The sequence below is a fragment of the Eschrichtius robustus genome, chromosome 10, assembly GCF_028021215.1.
Source record: "Eschrichtius robustus isolate mEscRob2 chromosome 10, mEscRob2.pri, whole genome shotgun sequence".
In the NCBI taxonomy this organism is placed as follows: Eukaryota; Metazoa; Chordata; class Mammalia; order Artiodactyla; family Eschrichtiidae; genus Eschrichtius; species Eschrichtius robustus.
Window position 1 is genome coordinate 13,187,813 of NC_090833.1, and position 22,734 is coordinate 13,210,546.

General features: G+C 56.3%; 1 protein-coding gene across 8 annotated transcripts in view; it reads right to left on the reverse strand.

Annotated features, from left to right (window-relative positions):
- The window catches only part of DAB2IP (DAB2 interacting protein), a 194,246-nt gene that overhangs the window by 62,897 nt on the left and 108,615 nt on the right, over positions 1–22,734 (reverse strand). For all 8 annotated transcript variants that reach the window (XM_068552325.1, XM_068552327.1, XM_068552326.1 and 5 more), the window contains exon 3: positions 20,539–20,690. In XM_068552325.1, coding sequence (XP_068408426.1) covers positions 20,539–20,690 — 152 coding nt within the window. The remainder of the gene's footprint in view (positions 1–20,538; positions 20,691–22,734) is intronic.

Below are 22,734 nucleotides of genomic sequence, written 5' to 3' on the forward strand. Positions count from 1 at the left end.
CTACCCATTTCCCAACAGCCTAGCTTAAACAGAGTTGCCAGGTGTGGTAAGCAACCCAATCCTCCCGTGTGCATGCACACATCAGTGCCGTGCGCACCTGGACACGTGTGCCAGGGAACTGATGGTGACACAGTACCTACGTGGGCCAGACCCCGTGCCACGCCTTTTACGTACGCTCTCTTAGCGGCCCCAACACCTGCTAGGGGAGTGGTTAAAATGATACAGGCTCATGGGCCCCACCCCCAGAGAAGTGACGCTGCCCCACCCCTAAAAGGCAGCGCTCATCAGAGCCTGGGAAGCCGCAGCGCCTGGGGTCCCCATTACGGCTGTGCCCCTTACCAGCCCGTGAGACCTGGGTCAAGTTCACCAAACCTCTCGGCACACAGTCTCCCCATCTCTCAGGTCCCTGTGAGCATTACGAGACAAAGCACGTGGCGCAGACGGAGTGCTCATCCTCATGCCCATCCTCCACCCAATCCGCACCCCCCAACACACACACACACACACACACACACACACACACGCGCGCGCGCGCTCGCGCGCACGGCCGGGACCCAGCTCCCACCCAGCTCACCTCTGTCTCCTCCTCTCCTTCCCTGCTGCTTCTGCCCCTCTGAACTACTTCCCACTCCCCTAATGCTCCAAGCCCTTTCCCCCCTCCCAGGGCAGCCTCAGGTCCCAAGAGGACACGAAGGTTCTAGGCCTTGAGCACGGGGGTCACTCAGGGGCTGCCTCACTGCCCTTCTCCCCTCTTTGACATCTGATGAACTCGTCCTCTTTCAAGCCTCAGCTCCTGCCACTTCAGTGAAGCCCTCCCTGATTCCTTGAGAACAGACCCAACTCCTGTCCACCCCCTGGCAGAGAAGTGCAGAGAGAAGGGGGCAAAGCCTCCAACTCCTTGCTTGCCCCTGGGTGCGCTCCTTCCTCACTCCTGGCCTCAGCTTCCCTACCTGTGAAGGGATCGCTGAGACTTCTCATTCTAAGCTCCCAGAATGAGCTCGCTCACAGGCTCTATTTGGGGGTGGGGAGAGCATCTCCAGGTTCACCCCAAGGTTGTGGAAGGCTGGGAAGGGGCTAGACTCAGCCTTGTTCTCCTCGGGAGGACAGGACAAGTACAGTTCAAGAGACCCCAGGCAGCGTCCTCAAGAGGCCTCGCTTGCAACTGGGGGGAGCAGACCCAATAATGAAGCACAGAAGACGCGGAGCAAAGGGAGGTCCACCTGGGATTGGGGGAAGGGGATCAGGGCAGGCTTCAGGCAGAAGGAGCTAAGGCTTGGAAGACAGGACCAAAGTAGAAAGAGCAGGGGGTAGAGGAGGATTCCAGACCAAGGGAACAACGTGAGACGGAAACCATGACACAGTGATGGCGAATGTATCTCAGTGCTACTACGCATGTCTCAAGGCGCTTGGCTCAGCATTTAGCTACAAGTCTCATTTATTCCTCTCAATCACCTTCGAGATAGGAACTGCGAATATCTCTGTTTCACAGACTTAAGCAAGTTCCCCAAAGTCACAGCACTATGGAGTGGTGGAGCTGGGATGCGAACCCAGGCACCCGCCTGCCATGTCTGAGTAAACAGGGGTGACCAGGGCACAGAGGCTCAAGACAGTGGGGATGCAGGGAGGAGGAGAGTCTGGGGACTCCCGAGAGGCTTGTTAAGACCTCAAAGTCGGGCTCTGTTTTCCTTGCAGCCTGCTCCTGAATGGCACCCAACCCAGGCCAGGGATGTCGGTGAAACCCCTTGAGGGTGACCTGCCCACAAGTGGAAGCACACAGGCCACACAGAGTCCGAGGACCCCAGCCATGCACTTCCTTTGCACCATCTGCCTCCAGGATGCAGGGAGCCGCTGCTAATGAGTGAGCGCGCTGCGGAGCGGGGGGAGTGGCCGGGAGCTGCAGCCAGTCAGGAGCCGCGCCTGTCAGCGGCCACCCCGACAGGCCGGCTCCGAGCTGTTGCCAGGGCAGCCCGGAGAGTCTGCCTTCCCAGGCAGAGGGACTGAGAACCAGCTGCTCTCTCCTGGGCCACCAGCTCGGCCAGCCAGGGGCTCCCCGTCCAGTGCCTGGCCCTTCCAAAGCCTCAGCACAAAATGTCAGGGGCCCCCGTAGGGAGGGCCACCGGCATGGAAAGCAGTCAAGACAGAAAGCGTGGGCACGTCCTCACATGATGGAGACAAGCCCTTTGTCACAACAGTCCTAAACAGGGACCAGGGCCGGGGCTTGAGGCTTCTGGGCCAGGAGTTTCAAGAACCCAGGCCCATCTTGTAGCACACTCACCACTGAGTGGTCCCTGCCCCTCCCCTGAGGACCCTGCAGCAGCAGGTGACCCACGGGCCTGGAGGGGAAGGGTAGAGAGGGAAGGTGATGGCGGGGGTGGAGCTGAGCGGAGAGCAGTAAGGGGAAGGCGGGACCCTGACTGGCCGCTCACCAGGCCTCCTCGCAGCATTCAGCACGGCTGCCACCGGCGAGATCAGACTAACTCTGCATGGGGAGGAGGACCGCGTAGGAGGGGCAAGGTGCCGGTCAGTTCTGCGTGCCCAGCGTGCTGCGAAGCAGGATATCGGCCATGCTAAAGCACATCCAGGTGGATGACTGATGTGTGACAAACACACCAGTGAAACTTCAGTGAATCTGCCCAAGGGCAGACTCGCAGGGCCCCTAATCGGGACTCCGAGGTGTCAGGGGGAGCTGCAACAAGCCCATTAAATGGTTTTCTGTACAACTGCACCAGATGGATGCAGTGTTCCTCTCATTTAGAAGTGTGTTTCCACTAGTATGATGAGTGGCTTCAAATGTGACCACTTATAAGAAGCCCACAGGGCATGGCCATGCTGTCTGTACCTGCTCTGAGATACAGGCAAGCTCAGCAAGCTGGCCCTTCACAAGCGGCCTCTTGCGGTCCAGAACCCTGTTTGCCCCCGAGTCCCACCACTCAGTGGAAGACCCTGGCCCCCAGGCCAATGAGAAAGTTGGCAGTTCCTGCCACGGGAACCCTGGCATCACTGGGGAGTGAAACTCAGGTGCAAGGTGCTTCTCCAGGGCAGAAGGACAAAGTGGGGGGCTCACGAGAGGCCATGGGGCTGTCCTTCTGAGATGAGAGCCGGCTGAAATGTGTGTGCTTAGGGCAGGGCACAGTATGAGACTCGCCTTCACTGAAACTCTCTTCCTGGTAGTCGTTGGGGGCAAAAGAGACAGAGTCCCACCCACTGCCAACCATTAAAGGCTACAGAGACTTACCGAAGGAACCCGCTGGCTAAGCGGCCACCTGGACTTAGGAGAGAGAGACAGCAGGGATGGCCAATCGGAAATGGGTGGTGATGAAACACCAGGCTGGCTGTGGATCCCCTGGGTTCCCCACATTGGCCAAAGACCATGGTGGGAGCCACGGAAGCAAGCTCAGAGGTCAGCCCACTGTCTCCCTGCAAATAATGGAGCACCGTGAAAACAAACAGGTGCCCATGGTGCCCAAGCTGGGGCAGAAATCGAGGGATCTAAGGTCTGGAATCCATCCATGGCCCAGGCAGGAGAAAAGGATGGGACGAGCCTTGACCTGGCTCCTTCTGCTTCACATCTGCCTGGGCCTAGGTTGGCCTGAGTCTGCCACAATGGAGGGACAGGGACTGCCTACAAGGAGATCCAAGATTTGGTACCCAGGGTCAGAGCCATCGCGGAGACCCCGAAACACCACCAGGAGTGGGTCTGGTCTGCCTGGCTTTCTCTCTGAGGGAGGGACTGGCTCCCTGAGAAGCAGGAGCAAGATGAGAAAGCAGACCTCGAGGCACCGACCCCAGGAAGCCACTGGTGTCTCCCCCTGGCAGCACACTGCGCTGCTGGATTCCCTCTATACCTTCAGGGCCAGCCCCACAGTAGATGCCCTGCTGTTTAGCTGTAGAACTCAGCAGACTTCCTTTGGAAGTGGGATCTGAGCAGGACAAAGAGCCCTGGCTGGGGCTCTTCAACCAGACCAAATAAACACTCAGCCTCTCGCCAGGAGGGCTGCAGTTTAAATTTGGAGAGGGCAGGGAAGAGCCAATCCGAGCTGAGTTTGGGCTGAACTGGCTCTCAGCCAACTGCAGTAGGCACGCACCCCAGACTGAGTTTCGTCTGGGTCTCAGCCGCCCACCGGCTCCCCAAGCTGGAACAGGCAGTGGTACATCCAGCCCCAAGGTTATCCTACAGCGTGATAACCCAGCACCCTCGCCACCAACATCCCCCAGAGGCATAGGACCCTTCCAGAGAGGGAAGAATCCAGAGCTGCTAGCTGGAGGTCTCAATACTTGAGTGGGTCTCAGAATCACCTTGTCCCTCCACGGTGGCAGACTCAGGCCAACCTGGGCCCAGGCAGACGTGAAGCAGAAGGAGCCAGGTCAAGGCTCCTTGGTACCCAGGGTCAGAGCTGTCACGGTGACCCTGAAACACCACCATGACTACAGATCCTGGGGCTAGTCCTAGATCTGTGAATCTGACTCTCCTAGGTAGGGCTCTGGAATCGTTCTGCCTGGTTCCCATGGCACCATGATGCTCAGCTGTATCCAGGAACCAAGGGAAGGTGAGGTGACCATTGATGCCTCCCAAGTCCCCTTCCCAGAGCCCACAAGGCATGTTTGGTCTTCCCTATCTGCTGCTGCCACTTCCTAAAACCCTGGGGAGTTACACAGGCCCAGGTGTTAAGTCCAGACTCGGCCATTTAACGGCTCTATGACCTTGTGTTGGTCTCTTAACCATCTTCAGCTTCAGACTCCTCACTTGCAAATGAGAAAATGTCCGTTTCCTAGGACTGCTGTGAGGCCCTCTTTTAGTCCCCTCGCTCCCAGACCCACTGGGTCTGCACAAGCTCTTCCGTCTGCCCAGAAGGCCCTTCCCTGCGAGCTCAGCCCACCCCTCTCCTCCTCAGGGATGCCATCCCCATCACCCTGACGGATCAAACCCTCCAGTTCAGGGCTCTCAGTGCCTTCAGGACACACGCTTCCACTGCAATCCCACATTGACCTGTGGGACACTTTCATGGCGGGAGGGGCCGGGGCTGGTTTTGCATCCTCCCCCAAGCCTGGCACACGGTGGGCCCTAACTGAACGGTATCCACTCTCCCCAGCACCAGGCCATCAGAGCTCCCCGTCACGTCCCTGGCTCCAGCCTTGACCACTCAGGAACGCCCACTTCCAGCCCCTCCGATACTCCCACCAGCGCCCTGCCCTGGACGGTTCCTCTCAGACCATCCGGCACCTCTGGAGCCTCACACCACCACCAGCTGCTTTCTGGGACTCGGCCCTGCGCGGCTCTCAGATTTCTCGTAGTAACGCCTTCTCAGAGTTTCAAAAGCAAACCAAGTCATTTGCCCACTATTTTCTCCCATTAATTTCACAATGCATTTGCTATTTTCCCTCCATAATGACTCATTTAGCAGCAACAGAGCAATTAGGCAGACCACAGAATATTGATTTTCTAAGTAGGAGAAGTGTCCGCACAAATGTCTCCCTATGCCTGTCTCAGGCTGTCTCCCGCCACATGATGGGGTAAACCTGAGGGGGGCTGAGCTGGATCTGCTGGCAGGATTCTGGGGTCTCCAACAGAAGCTCAAAAGCATGGTGTGCGCATGTGTGTGAGAGAGTGTGTGTACATGAGATGACATGATGAAATTATCATGTGACATACATGACCCCATGGCGACCTCAGAACCCTAAGAGGCAGGCACCATTATCACACCCATTTTAAAGATGACGAAACAGAGGTTCAGAGATTAGGTGACTTGTCTTAGATCACACAGGAAGTTAGGGAGCCGGATCCAGACCTAGGTCTGTGTGTCAGTAGGGCAGAACTCTGTTCATCAGGGCGCCCTTGTGTGGCTTGCTCTCCATGGGACATGGGGGATGTGACATTGGGGGCAACGCAGTCCCTGCCATGGTGTGACCCAAGGAGACTCCTGAAACATGAAACAGTTGGTCTAGGTCCTGAGGTTGCACACCTCTGCCTCAGCACAGCCTCCAAGCCTGCCTGCTGTAAACAGGTCCACCCCAGGCTGCCCCTGGCCATCGGCTCTTAGAAAGGCCCGGAGAAAGACATAATGGCAGGACCCCCTGCCCTCCTCCTCCTCCACCCCCTGACCACCACCACCAGCCCAAGCAAGTGCCTGCCCAGCTCATGGGGCACTTCAAACATCCCCTGCCTATAAAAAGAGAGGGCAGAAGAAAAGAGAGTCAGGAATGGTTTGATGAGCTGAGCATCTATGATATCTGCGAATGGCTCCCAAACCAGGCCTCGCTGCTGAGAGGATCCTATCAAACAAGAGCTTAGCTTTCGGGCTTCCCTGGTGGCGCAGTGGTTGAGAATCTGCCTGCCAATGCAGGGGACACGGGTTCGAACCCTGGCCTGGGAAGATCCCACATGCCGCGGAGCAACTAGGCCCGTGAGCCACAACTACTGAGCCTGCGCGTCTGGAGCCTGTGCTCCGCAACAAGAGAGGCCGCGATAGTGAGAGGCCCGCGCAGCGCGATGAAGAGTGGCTCCCGCTTGCCACAACTAGAGACAGCCCTCGCACAGAAACGAAGACCCAACACAGCCATGAATAAATAAATAAATAATTCTTTAAAAAAGAGCTTAGCTTTCCTCCTACCTCCCGCTCCCAGGAACTCACTCGAGGCAAGTGGGATGGGGGCTGTAGGGGCAACAGGTGCCCAAGGTCCTAGGGACCAACGCTAGCCTAACCCAGGGAGCAAATGGCTTCTTGATGGCCAAGGGAAAGAGCTGAAGGTCCAGCTAGCAGACATGGGTTTAAATACCAGCTCTGCCACCATCTATGTGGCTTTGGGTGGAATAATGACCTTCTCTGAGCCTCAGGTGCCTTATCTATAAAAGGAATAATGCCTGCTCTGACACCTCCTTAGCTGTTATGAGGGCCAAGCAGTAAATGATAAAGTGCTACATAGGGACTTACCTGGTGGCGCAGTGGTTAAGAATCCGCCCGCCAATGCAGGGGAAACAGGTTGAATCCCTGGTCCGGGAAGATCCCACATGCCACAGAGCAACTAAGCCTGTGCACCACAACTACTGATCCTGTGCTCCAGAGCCCGTGAGCCACAACTACTGAGCCCGCGTGCTGCAACTACTGAAGCCCGTGCACCTAGAGGCCGTGCTCCGCAACAAGAGAGGCCACCGCAATGAGAAGCCTGCACACTGCAATGAAGAGTAGCCCCCATTCACAGCAACGAAGACCCAACGCAGCCAAAAATAAATAAATAAATAAATTTATTTAAAAATAAATAAATAAAGTGCTATACAAATGTTGGCTAGCAAAGCTCAACAAAAGGGAAGGTTTCTAAGAGCTGGCACTGCCCAGCAATGGGATGGCATCTCCCCATTATTGGCGACGTGCAAGCAGACCCTGGATAGTCTGTGATAATGGGAAGCAGAGCATCCTATATACCTCCTGTATACCCAGATGCACATTAGCATAGTAAAGGCTCCCAGGAGTCAAGCACTGAAGAAATTTACTTGCTTTGCTTCCCTGACCTGTTTGTTGGACTATGGAATCCGCTCATCACAAATGCCCATTAACATCTGCAAGGATGTGGTGTTCCATGGAACCCTGTCTGAGAAATTCTCCTACGGGCGCTTTGGACAATGACCAGGGGACACAGGGAAGAAAGCAAGGCCTTTCGAGTACAACCCTCATTGGAAAGACTATAGGACCTTCCCCAATGTCAACTACAAGTCAGGAGCAGACCCAGTCCTCAACCTCCCTTTCTAGAATGACAGGGAGACAAATCCATATGCCCAGACAGAAAATTCACTTCAACGAAACAACGTAAAAAGGGACTTAGAAACCTCAAACAGGAGTCACTCCCAGGCTATCCCTGACCTTAACAAGCCAAGAAACTTGGAGGAATTGAAGAAGAAGAAAGGCCTCAAGCAGAAATGCCTCCTCCTTCCCTGCTCTTGCCTGAAAATTCACCATGACTGCCCTTACCCTCTGGGTCAGCAGGGCCTCGTCCAGGCTACCTGAAAGCGGGGCTAAGACTCCACAACCGTTGACCATATTTCAGAGTGGAAGAGTTTGCGGGGCCACAGAAAGCGGGAGACTGCAGGATCCCAAATCCCCTGTGTGTCCAGACCCCATCTGTGGATCCTGGAAGAAGGCAGCAGGCACGCCCAGCCCTGCCCACAGCGCTGCTGTGGCGCTGCATGGACATACCCCCTCCACCCCAGTGCCTCTCCTCTCTCTGGGGGGCTCCATGCCAGGCAAGGCCGACGAGTCCCGGAACCATGGGCTCCCTGGAAGAGCTCCGGCAAACCCATCCATAATGGTGCAGACTTTGCTCCCAGCAAGGACAGAGCTTTATTAATTATTCAGGGAACAGTGCAATTATGCAAATCAGTGGGCAGCCTCTGCCCAACTGCTGTCTTCTGCAGGAGTCTGGGGGGAGGGGGTGCCCAGAGCCCAAGCGGCTGAGTACAAGAAGGGAGCCACCCAGCCCGTGAAAGGCGGAAGAAACCCCCCACGTTCTGGGCCCACAGAGGGCTCTGACCAGAGCCAGGCCCCATCCCACACACAGAAGAGCTAGGAGCTGCTTTGAAGAAAGATTCTGAAAACCTGGGGATGCCTTTTCCAAAAAAAGAAAATACCCCTAAAGCTACTGCTAGGCCAGCAATGCCATCATTCAAGGCTTGCTCCTGTAGGCCCTAAAGCCATGGAATACTTCCAAAGTTCCCTCTTTAAAAGTACGCTTCTAAGGAGAGGTAACAACTCAGATTAGTGTTTACCCAAGAATGTTCTGCAGAATACTACTGCTCTCGGGGTGGGGGACAGGAAACCCTGCATTAAACAAGGTGAAACTGGTTTCTTTACTGCAGGACCTCTCAGGGCCTAGAGTGAGGATGCCCATGCCACCTGCGGAGGAGAACATCTAGTCTCACCTCCAGGAACCAGGAACCGAGTTTGATAAACTCTGGACAGACTGCTCACAAAATCCCCTGCCAGGTCCATCATCCCTTCACTCTGAAATCCCGTGGTGTAGGTTTTCACTACTCTCATAAACAGCCATCATCAAAAATGTGAACTTCACGTGCGCAGGGCAGCTAGACACAACCACCTCAGGCAGGCTGGCAGGGTAGTCAGAAGGCCCGCCCATGGCCCTGCCACCACCCAGCCCTGCCTCTGCCCCCTCCCCGAGGCCTGGCAATTGTGCAGGTGCCCAGCACCATCTCAGGTCCACAGAGGGCTGGGTCGGCTGGGAGCCTGGCTGCACAATAGGCAACCCCCTCAGCCAGCCTAGCCAGAGGTCTCGGTGCCAGACTCACCTGCCTACCCACACGTGCGGGACAAAGGCTGGGCTGGGAGGCCCTGCCCGCCATCATCACTGCTTTCCCTTCATCCACCTGGGCAGTGATGAAAGTGACCTCGACGTGCTGACCTGGGGAGGAAGGCTGGTGAGCCCACCCGTGACCTCTGCCACCCACCCCACCTCACCCAAGATCATAAATCAACAGATCCAAATGCAGCCATGGCGCATGAGCTCTGCCAGGAGGAAAAGAGAGGTAGGGGCCCAAGGAGGAAGACACTTGTAATCACTGAGCAACTGCCAATGCGGGGGCAGTCCCCGAGCCGGCCCTACCCTCACAGCCTGGGGACCCCACCCACTGAGACCAGGAGGAAGGCCCGCCTCCACTGCCACACACACCCCCATGCCCCCTCAGGACTTTATAGCACCCATAGTAGCCTCCTTCAGAGCTCGGGGTGGCCCCGGGACGCTCCCCCAGCCCCCTCTGGTGGCTGTCATGTTCTTTCATGTGGGAGACAGTAAAACACTCTGGAAACATCTAGGTGCAAATCCCATCTATGCCACCCACCTACTGTCTGATAGGGGCAAGCGGCTTTTACCTGTCGGAGCCTCTGTTTCTCATCTGTAAAGCAGGGAGAGGGCAGCACTGGGCAGTAGTTAACAGCACAGACCTGGGAGCCAGGCTCCTTGAGTTCGAATCCTACCTCTGCCATTCCAGCTGTGCAATTCACATTTCCTGGTTGAAAACCAGGGATAACAACAGCGTGTAGCACGTGGGCTGTTGTGAGGATGGAGTGGGTTCCTCTCTGTGAAGGGCTGAGAGCAGGCCTGGCCCACAGGATCTGTCCATCATGTTAACTATTATACTGGAGAGGGCCTTGGCTTTGAGTCCAAAGAGACCTAGATTCTCAATCCATCACAAGGGTAATCCCCGATAAGTGATTTTACCCCTCTGAGGCCAGTTTCAGCACCTGTAAAATGGAGGGAGGATAAAACAAGGGTAGTCAAGAGGATTAGAGATGACGTACAGACAGTGCACAGTGCCTGGCACACAGCAGACGCTCCATAAATGGCAGGTAGGTTAGTGATGATATTATTGACTGAGCAGGTCATCTGGAAAACAGAGACCATGAGAATAGTGGTTGATGGCAGGGCCTTAGATAGTAAAGCCAGTCCACCTGGGTTTGGATCCTACCTACGAGCCGTGTGACTTGGGCAAGTGGCTCAGTCTCTCTGGGCCTCAATTTTCCTCTCCGTAAAATGAGGACAGTAATATCGTACAGAGTGCTGGTGTAAGGATGACGTGCGAAAATGCAGGAAAGGAGTCCGGCCCATCAAAGGTGGCCACGCAGGGTAGTGGCTGGTGGGTGGTGGTGATATCGCAGCACTCAGAGAAGCTCGCCATGAAGAGTGCAGAGACGAAAGGCATCCTGTCCCACCTGCTACCATGGCTCCATCCCACGTCACCTCCAGGGACTTCACGACCTGAAGGCGGTGCAGCAAAGGCCGGGAAAGACAGGACGCTACCCTGTGCTAGGTACCTCCCCTCCAAGAATCCCAGAGTCCTGGGCACTGAGATATTAGTCTTTGTTTTGCTTTGTTGAGATGGAGAAACTGAGGCTCAAAGAGAAGCAGTCAGTTGAGCTCCGGGTGGCTGACTCCAGCACACCTGCTGACCTCCCAGCAGCTGGCAGCGCAGGGGATGGGGCCGGAAGGCACTCATGGGTTCAAATTCCAGCTCCATGGCCCACAGGCCCAGATTCCCCCTGCCCCACCCTCCCCCATCTTTCTCTCCCAATCTCAGCGGGCATCCGGCCTCCTCAGTTGGGGGTACAGCCTAGGCCACCTGGCCTCTCCCGGGGGCCTCTGCACAGACAGCCACTCTCACCCCTGAGCCGAGACTCTCCAGGCTGTGCTTAAAGAGCTCCACTCCCAGGTGGGGGCCAAGGGCACCTTCCAGGCCTGAAACATTGGCTAGTCCTGTCCTATGGGCTTTGACTCAGTGGACCTGGGCTTGAATCACATTACTGCCACTCACTTGATCCTGGTGACCCCAGAGAGGAGTGACTACACCTCTCTGAACCACCTGTAACTAGGAAGTCGGCAAGAGGAGCGGGCCTCAGTGGCTCAGGTGGGCCAAGCACTGGACCTGGAGCTAGGAGACAAGTCCCAACTCCAACTCTGCCCCTTCACCTCTCTGAGCCTCCCCCATCTTGCCTGTAGAACGCAGACCATAGTCATAAATGCCCTAATTGCTCCAGGCGCCCTTAGGAGAGCTAGAGCACCAGTGTGAAAGTGCTTTTTACAGCGGGGAGCCCCAGGTAAGCACAGGCGGGGCTCCGGGCACTCCTGTAGGAGGGGGAAGGTTAGTTCAAAAGACATCACAACCTTAATAAGAAAGGGCACGGCACGCTAATGGGAAGATTCTAGGCCTCAACCAGGGAATGGATCGCCTAGGCATGGGGTCCCCCAATGTGTGACTTTGGGCCAGTCATGTTCCCCTCTTGGAGTTTCAGTTTCTACATCTGTGAAATGAGAAACAAAAAACCCTCTTACTATGAGGAATCAATAAGAACATAGCAGTGCCTAGGCAAGCTGCTGGCATACATCTGGGACACGGTCCTGCCCTCTGCAAAAGGAGCAAACTTTGGGCAGTGGTTCTCACACTTTGGGGAAACGTGACTGCTCCACCAGAGTCTAATTCTGAAGGTCTAGGGTGGGGCCCAAGAATCTACATTTTATCAGGGGTCCTGCCTGGGGTGGGCTGGTCAGTCCTGCTCAGGGACCAGGCCCTCAGCTTCCAAGACAAGAGTGGGGTTTTATCAGAGCCAATTCTGGGACTGAGTTTCCTGATGAAATCTGGGGAAGGTGGAAAGGGGGAAAGAAGGGTAATAAGAGTAGAGGGGTGGGGCTGTGAACAATCTATTAATCAATTTCCTCCCCAGCCGGAAACAGTAATTGCTGGGCGCACACATCCTTCACATGCTACCAGTCTGCAGCTGCAACAGGAAGCTTCCACTGCGAATGTCAACAAGACAGCATGAAATTAACTTCCCCTTAGTCAGTGGGCACAGGGAGCTGCTGCACTAACTCACTGCCCTCAGTATGAAAACTCCCCAGGACAATGTCGCATCAAATTAGAGCCTGTGCTACCACGGTGGCATCTATATTTCTACCCGAAGTGCTCTTTTACAACCAGGCCCTGCAAACAAGGGCTGGGAGAAAGGTCAGGGCTAGCCGAGGCAGGCGATGGTCCTGGCGTTAACTGGGCCCTGGCCAGAGCCAGCCGGGACCCCTCAGCTCCCCCATGGGGGCTGCCCACCAGAAAAGGGAGGCAGGGGATCACTGTGACAAGGAGTAACTCACCCCTCAGAGCACCTGCTGTGGGGAAAAGTGCAAACCCAACCTTCTATCTGGGCCAATTCCTGGCACGCCAGCCCCCCTGGAGACACGAGGAGACAGACTTGTGGCTTTTCCGAGTTAGCAGTGCAGCAGGCCCAGGAGGCAGGTTCCTGCGCTCCAGCCTGGCCTGTGGCAGTCCAGGTAAAAGCGGCAGCAGGAGGGGCGGCAGGAGGTGGGGCGACAAAGCCCTGCTCAGCTGCCTTTGGGAGAATGCGAAGACGTCCTGGAGGCTGCCCTCTGGCCTCTCCCCCCTCCTGGCAGTTAATCACCAGGCAGACCCCCAGTGCCTCCCCAAAGCACAAAGTGCTGTGTTCGGGCCTCCCAGCAGCCCGCCCCAGCCCGCCATCAGCCGCGGCCTTCGAGGGGATGACCCCAGGGGTCAGGTGCGTGCAGGCTTCCTGAGCGGGTGCGAGTGGGGGTGTCTGGGGAACGTCCTATTCTTGGCACACCCCCAGGATCAGGCTTGACCTTCAACCTTGGGGTCACTTCTTACCCTCCCCAGGAACGCACAAAGTATTCCCAGATAGGCTGCCAGGGACCCTGCAGGCGGGATCCCGTCTCCCTCTCCTTCCCCTGGGTCCTCACCGCACCACCCGCCTGGCTCAGAGGGGACCTCTGGTGCACACCTCGTGGCTTCCACAGGGACCTGGCTTCCAGTTGCCAAGGAAGGTTCTTACATGTGCACGCCCGGGGGGCATGTGGTGTGGCCTGTAGGCAGGACCTGGGGGGCAGCCCAGGCTGTGCCCCCAGTATGTGTGAGATGCTGTGTGCCCACCCACAGGCTCACACATGCCCACAGAGGATGGAGATTCCCTCTGTCCCAGGAGGGGACAGTAACACAAGCCACCCTTCCTGGTGCCCCCAGCTGGGAGGGGTAACTTCCACATCACTCCCCTCACGGTCATCTCCTCTGGGCTCTCAGCCTGTCCTCTGACGTGGGTGGGCAGGATCACAGGTGACTCTACACTGAGCACTGAGGGGGAGCACGCCCCTGGTGGAGATCTGGTCCTCTGAGAAGCTGCCTCAAACTCTGGAATTGGGAGGAGGGGTCCCATAGGCAGCAGCCCAAAGGCCGCTAGAGGAGTAGCAAAGGGGTTAGTTTCACTGTAGAGTGGCCGGTGACTGTCCCGTCCATAGCCCAGGCCTCAGGCATGTCGCCTGGCTGCTCTGGGGCCTCAGAGGGTGGGGGCAGGAGTGGTACAGCCTCATGTCAATCTGCCAGTCCGGGCTTGCTCTCCGTGGCCACTCACATACCCCACCCCAGGCCGGGAATGCGGCCCAAGCCACTCCTCACAGGCGGATGGACTGTCGGCCAGGAGACCCAGCATTAGCAAGGGGCGCTTTTCCACTCACCGCACCAAGTCACCCAGGAGGGCGGGTGGGGGAGGAGCTAAGTGGGCCCTGCCACCTGGGAAGGAGTCACACGCCAGCCGTGGGAGCTGGATGTTTTCCTTCTTGCCTTTTCGGTCTCCCTATGATCGCCAGCTCGCCTCTGTGGCCCTCTAAAATAGCCATTAATTAGAGCCTGGTAATTAACTTTCTGGTTCAAGTAATATTTTGCAAAGGAATTCCATTAAAGAGTCAATTTGCATATCCTCAGACATGGGACCTGGAAATAAGCAGGGTTACTCTGGGAGAATGCGAAAGGCCTCACCCACAGCACCCCTCAGGCCTGGCCCCCAGGCCTGGGCTCTGCAGGCACCTAAAGGCATGAGGGGACTCAGAGGGTGGCTGTCCTGACGGCCTGGGGATATGCTGAGCCCTGGGAGGCTCTCCCCAAGAAGGCAGGCAGTTTGTTCACAAACCTGGCCAGCTCGGTGGCCACACGCCCAGACAGCAACTGCACACACGCACACAGATGCGCACATGTGAGAGCGCAAACACAGAACACACCACACACACGGCGAAATAGGATGTATGTAAACACACACGCACATGCCGATAGACACGTACACATAAGAAAACAGACACAGTAAGAACGGTAGCCAGCACTCATTGAGCACTTAGAATGAACCGTATGTCCATATTCGACCTACAAAAAGAGCCACTTCATGTGCCAACCCAACATGAAGTGCCAGGCACTGTTCCAAATGCTTTACATGCGATTACTCATCTCAGATGCACAGACATGTACAAGGACACTTACATATAACGCACACACACCTTCATGAGGGCAGATGCGTACTTGTAAGACACACAAAACCACGCACTCATGGATGTACACGTGCCTACAGACACTTGTACAAAAAAAGGCTTCTCTAGCTTTTAAAACCCCAGCCTGGGGCTGATCACATTCTCACTAGCTAATTTCCACCGTTCCTAAAAATATTGCCCGGCTCAGATCTCTGGAAGATACACGAGGGAGCTGCAGATCTAAAAGGAGGGTGATAAAAATGAGAAAGCAAAAATAAATTGGTTCTTCTCCAAGTCTGGGTCATGTTCTGTGGCTTTCCCCTCCCTCCGGAGATGAGGCTCAGAATCATGTGCTCGTTAGTGGGGCTCCAGTCAGCCCTGCCCCAAAGGTGCCCATGGGGATCCAAGAACAATGCTGCAGGTGGGTCGGGACGTGGTCATGAGGCCTGGCTTCTGTAATGGTCCCACCACCATGCCTTTGACCCTGTGCCTCAGTTTCCCTGAATCTAACAGTCCCTTCACCACCTACCTATTCTGCATGGTGAAAGACCTTTCAAGGTGCTGTGTAAATGCCAGGCCTCCTTATGATAATTATCGGATTAAGAATTAAATCTGATTCCCTTATGGAGAGGAGAGCAGAGGAGGGGGGAGCTGGGAAGCATTCCTTGCAGGTAATTAATGAATTCCCAGCCATACCGCTTGGTAGACAGAGACCCATTTAACAAAGATCCACCTACATGAGGCCTCTCAGAGCCGAGGAAGGCCAAACAGGGCAACTAAGACTCCCGCAAGGGCCTTGTCAGAACGTTCAGAAGGCAAAGGACACAAACAGACAAGACTCAAAAGCAGCAGCACTACTGGCCATTAAACTCAGGAAAACAGCGTTCAATCACTAACAAGCAAGAAATGCAAATAACAAAGAATTTTTCTGCCTATACAAATGACAAAGATTGTGTTAATGATGACACCCAATGTTTTTAAAGGTCTAAGGAAACAGGTGAGCACCCTCAAAAATCATTGGGGGAGTGTAAATTACTACAGGCTCTCGATGGGAGGCATTTTTATCAAAAACCTGAAACTGTTCATATTCTTCCACCTAGTAATTCTAAGACTTTACCTCATGAAATCAATCACAGATGCAGATAAATGATGCATACTCAAGGATTAAATACCAGCACCATTTTTAATAAAGAAAAACTAGACATAACCTAAACGCCTAAATTACTAAAGACAAGTATGGCCTGAACATCAGATGGAACAGTGAACTTTACAAATCAATTTTTAAAACACATATAGTAGAGGTTTGCTTTCCCAGGTGTAGACAAGAACCAGGGTCATTCCACTTGGCTATTTCTTGTGTTCAAAGTAGTAATGATCCTCTGTACAGCCCCTTTCACCTTATGAGGGACAGCAACATAGAGTATTATCTCTCGAACTCAAAATAACACCGCACGATTGCATGTTATTATTCCCACACTGCAGATGAGAAAACTGAGGCTTACCAAGATGAAGGGCCTGTTCCCCACCAATATTAACTACCGCTTACTGAAAACCTAAAACACACTTGTCTAACCGCTCTCGTGTGTTATAACTTATTTAATAAAATTTTAGAAACATTTAAGAAACGTGGAAGACCCAGTGTGAGTTGCTAAGGAAACAGTACTGAACAGGACAGACATTTTCTATTAAACACATGCTGAATATATTAATATCGTTTCCAACGACATTATTATCATCAGGCCCATTTTGCCAATGTGCAAACTGAGGCTCAGAAAGGTTAAGTGACTTGCCCCAGGAATGCCTGGCTTCAAATCCAAAGATCACATACTTCCCATTATTCCCAGAGACGAAGATGCCCAATCATCTCAACATCACCCAAGGGAAGGCAGAGAAGGACCAGGCTCTCCCTGTCTACAGCAGGGGAGGGAGAGAGTGGAGAAAACCCAGGCCTGGGTGCCCAGCCCTTCCTGTACCTACTGTCAACAGAAAACAGATTCTGTCTTCCATTTTTTCCTGTTCCTCATCAAGCTTCCTCTCCTCCCACCAAGGAATGCCTCACCCAAAGGGGTAGAATTGATTCTTGCCTACTCAGGGCCGGGTGAGGGTCCCTGAAAGCCCCCTCCCCCAACTTCCAAATTATCTCCCTCCCTAGTCTTACACTGCCTGGAATCCTACCATTAGTAACTTTCAGTTGTGGGAACTCCAGGCAACACACATACTCCCTGTAAGGGAAATCAATCTCTCACTCCACACATATCAGCCTTGGGTAACTGCACCTGGGTTGCCCGCCTGTGTGGAGGGCCAGACTCACCCAGATACAGTATCAGGGAGAAAAAAAAATGAGGAAAGCACAGTATTGCCAGCTGACCCTCCTAGCTACTCAGCAACATTAATAAATAAATGAGTGACTTGGAAATTATCTTCTGGGAAGGCAGAAGCACAACATCCGAGATCGCTTTTACCAACATTAAAACAGTCTTGTAAATGAAGCAGGAACATTGCCAGCCTGCAAAACAAAAGTGCTTTTGCCAGCACACCTTTCACCTGGAAAGCCTCCGAGCGGCATTCATTTCTGTTATCCACGGGAAATGATTACCTGTCCTTGGTGCTTATTTCCAAAACCTCCAAAGGAGAAATGAGCGTTGGGGCGTCCAGTGATCTTGGAGACTGGCTGGGAACCTCCCCCAGGCTGTCTTCAGGGAAATAAGTACAAAGGCTCAAACCTGTCCTGTGGTCCTCGGGGACCCCAGAGCCCAGTTGTGCCCACCAAGCCCTGGCTGGCTTGACCCCAGCCTCACAACCAGGCCTCAGCCCTCTCCCCGCATCAGCCAACTTCAGCGTCTCCACACCTGGGGCAGACTCCTTTCCCAGGGAGCTGAAAGATCCCAGAACGGAGCCAACTGGATGAGAGAAGCCAGAGGAGAGAATCCCAGCGCAAAAAAAAAAAAAAAAAAAAAAGCTCCCAGATGAGAGAATCCCAGCTCAAAAAGAAAATAACCTCCCCAGCACAGAGAGCGTGCAACAAAGCTGCTTCAGCAGCCATAAAGCAGACAGATTCATCCAGAGTCAGAACCCAAGTGGCCGCCCCTGAGTCCCCTGTGCTCCTTTCTCCACATGAGGCGGCCACGGGGGCTCACACCTGCCACCCTAGAGGCCCCCAGCCCCCTTCCCGTGCCCATCTCCTCAGTGAGGCCGCTGTCTCTGCACTTACCCCCTTCCCAGGGAGACGCACGGCAGCCCAGTGGGGTCCCATGGAGCCAGGAGTCAACGCCCTCCTCACTGCTGAGCCAGCCCAGTGGGGTCCCATGAGCCAAGCCAAAGGCAGCTGTCCCGTCTTCCCAGCCTTCAGCAGCACCACCACCACCACCCCACGGCAGAGCGGAGGGAGGCGCCTCTCCACTCACCCAGCGTTGACCGTGAGCTTGGGGGAGGGGGGTGGGGGTCGCCAGAGTTGGCTTGACTCACTCAACTCCAAACAGGGCGAATCCAGGGACTGCCCCAGAGAAACACCTGCCCAGCCATCCCACCAGCAGCCGATAAATCTACTTCAAAGCAAAGCAGCACATCAGGAGACCCCAGTCCGAGTAAAGCCCACTGCCGCTCCAAGGCTAGACAGAAGGACTTCAAACTCAGTCTCTCTGCCTGTCCGTGGGAAGTCTGGGCTCCCTTCCTGTGCCAGAGAAGCCACCAAGCCAGATTTTGTTTATAGAAAATTAATAAGACAATTCCACACCACTGTCAGTGACATTCTGCTCCAACCGCTACCATTTACCACCGTTTCTAGAAACAGACTTGTAGTCTTACTCCCTACCCACCCCCCTCCGTGCCCCTCCGGCATGTGGCAAAGCTGACCTGAGGCCAAGCTGGGCAGGACCTGCTCCAGGTCATCTCAGCCAGGCCCTGACCTCCGGCCAGGGTTGCCAGCCGAGCGCTCGCCGGCGTCTCCATGCAGGCTTCCCGTTGGAGGGAGGTAAACATGGCATGCACGCTGTCTGCTCCCAGGAGGGCAGGCACACTCAGAGGCCGGACCACCTGCCGTCTCTCCTGTTCCCCGGACACCCACACATGCACACAAAACTGGGTACGTACACGAGGCCCTGCATGCGGGTGCAGAGGGTCCTGACCCCCACCAAGGAAAGCGCAGAGAAGGGCATGTTCCTGAGGAAGAAAGCCAGAGGAAGGGGCCGGGCGGAGGGAGGAAGGCAGCAAACCGGGTGGCCTGCCGCCCAGACAATAACAAAGATGGGAACCGAGATTTTCAAAGACGCAGTGGCTGCACCCAGCGCTGAGCTCTGGCTTGGCTAAATCTTCCTGCCAGGGCACGCCTGGTCCCCTGGGGCACCACGGCCATCAGAAAAAGGCTGAGGGTCCTGCCTCGGGCTGGGCTTGGCAGCTGGGGCAGGAAACCAGCTGCAGGCACTGGTGAGGATGCATTAGAGAGAGCAGCTCCGGGCTGATGGAAATTAAAGGTCTAGTAATTCTCCTGGAGAGTGGAAAGAGTACTCTTCGGGAAGATGCTAGGGGTCAGTTAAACAGTCACTCAACCTTGGGCAGGAGTTGGGCTATAACTTGTACTCCTCTGCCTGCTGGAACCAAGGGGGAGGGGAGAGACATTTTCATTCTACCTGTGCCTCCCTTACAGGGAGTGCCAACTCATCAATCATACACAGGGGCACAGCCCTATGAAGGAAGGCAGATGCCAGGGGCCTGAGATGCTGGGGCTGAATGCCGAAAAGGCTCCTTGCTGCCCGCCTGTTCTTTCACCTCCACTTAGCTGAGCAGGAACATGTTCTAACTGGCACCAGAATCCACCACCATGCTGTGCCCAAGCAGAAAGGTGCTGGGGCTGGCACGGCTCAAGGAGGGGGGACCTGGGCCCCAAGAGGCTGTGTCCGCCCGGTGTCCCCGCAAGCGGACAGGAGGGCTTGCCCTTGCGAACTGAAGCCTGCTCCTTGCCAGTGACTCCTGGCAGGCTGAACCACCTCCTCTCCTCCTCCTCTGCCCCACAAGCCACCTCCCCTTGGAATTTCCACACCTGCTCCTGGCTTGCCTAGGAAAAGGAAACAGGGAATAGGAGGCACCCCTGGGAGTGGAGAGGTGAGGGAGGGAAGCAGCTGCCCGGGGCTGGAAAGGATGAGGCCCTTATTCCTTGGCCTCAGGCAATGCCCCTGAGCTCAGGGCCCCGGCACTGCCCGCTCTGCTCGCCCCAGCCCCCAGCGGAGCACGCGCCCTACTTACAGCAGATGTGCCCCCTAAGCGGCCCAGCCCCCTGCTCCTCCCCTCCAGATGTTCACCCTTTTCCTCACCGCTGGGTCTCCGCAAAACCCAGCCGAAATGCCTTTTGTATCGGACACTCAAGGGCTCCAGCGGCAGGGGATGGATCCTGGGGTGGAGGCGCCACTTCTGTCCCCAGCTCCGGGCACTGTACCGCCCGGGAAACAATGCCCACCTCGGCGAGGCGAGGCAGGACTTCCCGGCGAGGGCACTTCCCTCCCGGCCTCGCCCCGAGGCTCGGGCACCCGGTCCTCACCCCTGGGGGAGTGAGAAGGGTCCTCCCGTCGCGCCCCGCCCCCGTCCGAGATGGCCCCACAAGTTGCTGGAGGGCGGCGTGGGGCGCCCTCGCGCTTTCGGCGCGCCCCAGCCCGGCTCTCGCTTTGTCCCCGCGCCCTCCGGGGCGCAACCCGGGGCGGCGGCGCGCGGAGGCCGGGCCGGCGGCGACGGCGGGCTCACCTCTCATTGTCCGCGGCGGAGGCGGAGGCGGCGGCGGCGGCGGCGGCGCTCCGGAACCCCGGCAGGATGTGGCGGAAGCTGTGGTTGCGGTCCAGCTTGGGCTGGCTCTTGGTGCGCTTGATGGAGCCCTTGAGGCGGCGGCTGAGGAAGCCCTGCGCGCGGGGCGACAAGAGGGGGAAGGGAGGCGGGGTTAGCGCGGCGGCGGCGGGCCTGGGACCCGCGCGGAACCCGCGCCCTGGATCGGGCGGCCGTGCGGCCGAGGGCGGGCGCGGGCTCGGGCTGGCCCCTGCACCTCGCGGCCCGCGCCGCCCGCCCGCCGACCGAGCGCCGACGGCCCGGCCCGCGCAGCGCGGCCCAGCCCACCCCGCGCCGCCAGCCAGCCAGCCAGCCAGCCAGCCAGCCAGCCAGCCACGTCGCCCCCGCCCCCTAAGCCGCTGTTGCCATGGCGACGCCGAGCCGAGCCGCGCCGGCCGCGACCGAGGACGCCCGAGCCCCCCGGGCGCGGGGGCGGGAGAGCCCCCGGGGGCTGAGGGGGCGGGGCTGAAGAGGGGCGGGGACCCTCGGGGGGCCTCCGCGGCGGCGGCCTCCGCGGCAGCAGCCTCCTCACCTGTTACAGTAACGAGGTCACACACCGCCACCCACCTGGAGGAGTCCACGCCCCCCTCCCGGTCCTGGATTGCCAAAGCGCCTTCCTCCACCCGCGAGGTCGATGTTCTCAGCCCGGGTGGTACAGATGGGGGAAACTAAGGCTCTGCGAGCAGGCGTCCGGTCCTCTGGGGAACGGCCGGCTAGCGCAGCTCCCGGTAGTACCCTGGACCCCTGGACCCCTAACCTGGGCGTCTTTCCTTTCGCAGGTGACTGTCACAGGCTCTCGGGGTGGAGCCCTTTGCCTGGAACTGTTGTACCCCAGCAGGGGCAACCACCTTGGGGACAGTGTGACCTAGTATCTAGCTCAAGGAGAGGCCGAGGGGCTGAAGGGTTTGCTGAGTACCCCCACTGCGTGCTTCAAGATTTGGAGCCAGGTCTGAGGGAAGGCTGGACCTTCTCTAGAGAGACTGTTGCCTGCTGGCCCATTCATGACCCATGGCGGGTAGGGGTCCACTCCTGGGAGGAGTATGACAGACCTCAGCCGGGCCTCCCCATTAGGCCATTCATGCATCTATCAGACTGCGCTGGACTCTGAGACCAGAACCTAAGCTGAGCGCAGCCCCCAGAGCTCCGGGTCTAATGGAAGAGACAGGGAGGAGACAGCGTTCAGTACAGCAGGTTGAACCAGTCTACCCTGGGGTAGATTTGGGGGCTCAAGGGGCCACAGCCTGGGGTGTTCTGGACATGGTACCCTCAGGCAGTTGGAGGGAGAGGAAAACTGCAGGAAGAGGGATTCCCTGTGGGTGGAGTTGTCTGAGAGGGATTCTGGGCACTCATCCACCCCAGCCTCAATTCCAGGTGATATAAGGATAGAAGGGAATGGGATATTAACTCATTTTAGAGTTAATGTTGTTCACGATCTGAACACCATATTTCATCCATCACACAATAAAGGGTAGGCTTGGTGGCCCTCTCTGCTCTGGGGGGAGAGTTGGACATTTGCTGTAGTCCACGCCCTTACTGGATCTGTCCATCTCTATGGCCCTAGCACCCGAGACTGATGAGAGCAAATGTTGGTTGTACACATCATCTCATGTCACCCACACAAACAGAAATGACAGAGAAACATCCCTTTCTGCAAATGAAGAAACCTTGCTCAGAGAAGTGAAATGACTCACCCAAGGACACACAGCTCTCAGACCTGCCTAACGTCAGAGCTTTTCCCATAGGACCCCCCTCTTCTGCCCACCCTCTTCAAGCTTTCCCTTTTCCCATCTTTCTGCCCCTACTTTTTCCTCCCCCTCAATCTCTCCCATCCATAGAAGGCTTATCCCTGTGGCCACCTGTCAGAATTCTGCACATCCTTCAAGGCCCAGCTGAAATGCCACCTTATTCAGGCCTTCCCAGGCAGTGGAGTCCAAATGCCTCTCACCTCTACAGCTTGGTATCACCCATCAAGGTACTCTAATCAGTTGCAGTTTAACAATGATCTCTTAGGGGTTAGGGACTACAGGAGGGACCCTCTTCCAGAGTGGGGACCCACAGACAGGATGAGGCCTAATGCAGAGGGACCACAAATGGTGGTGGGCCAGGGGGACAGCAGGCTCT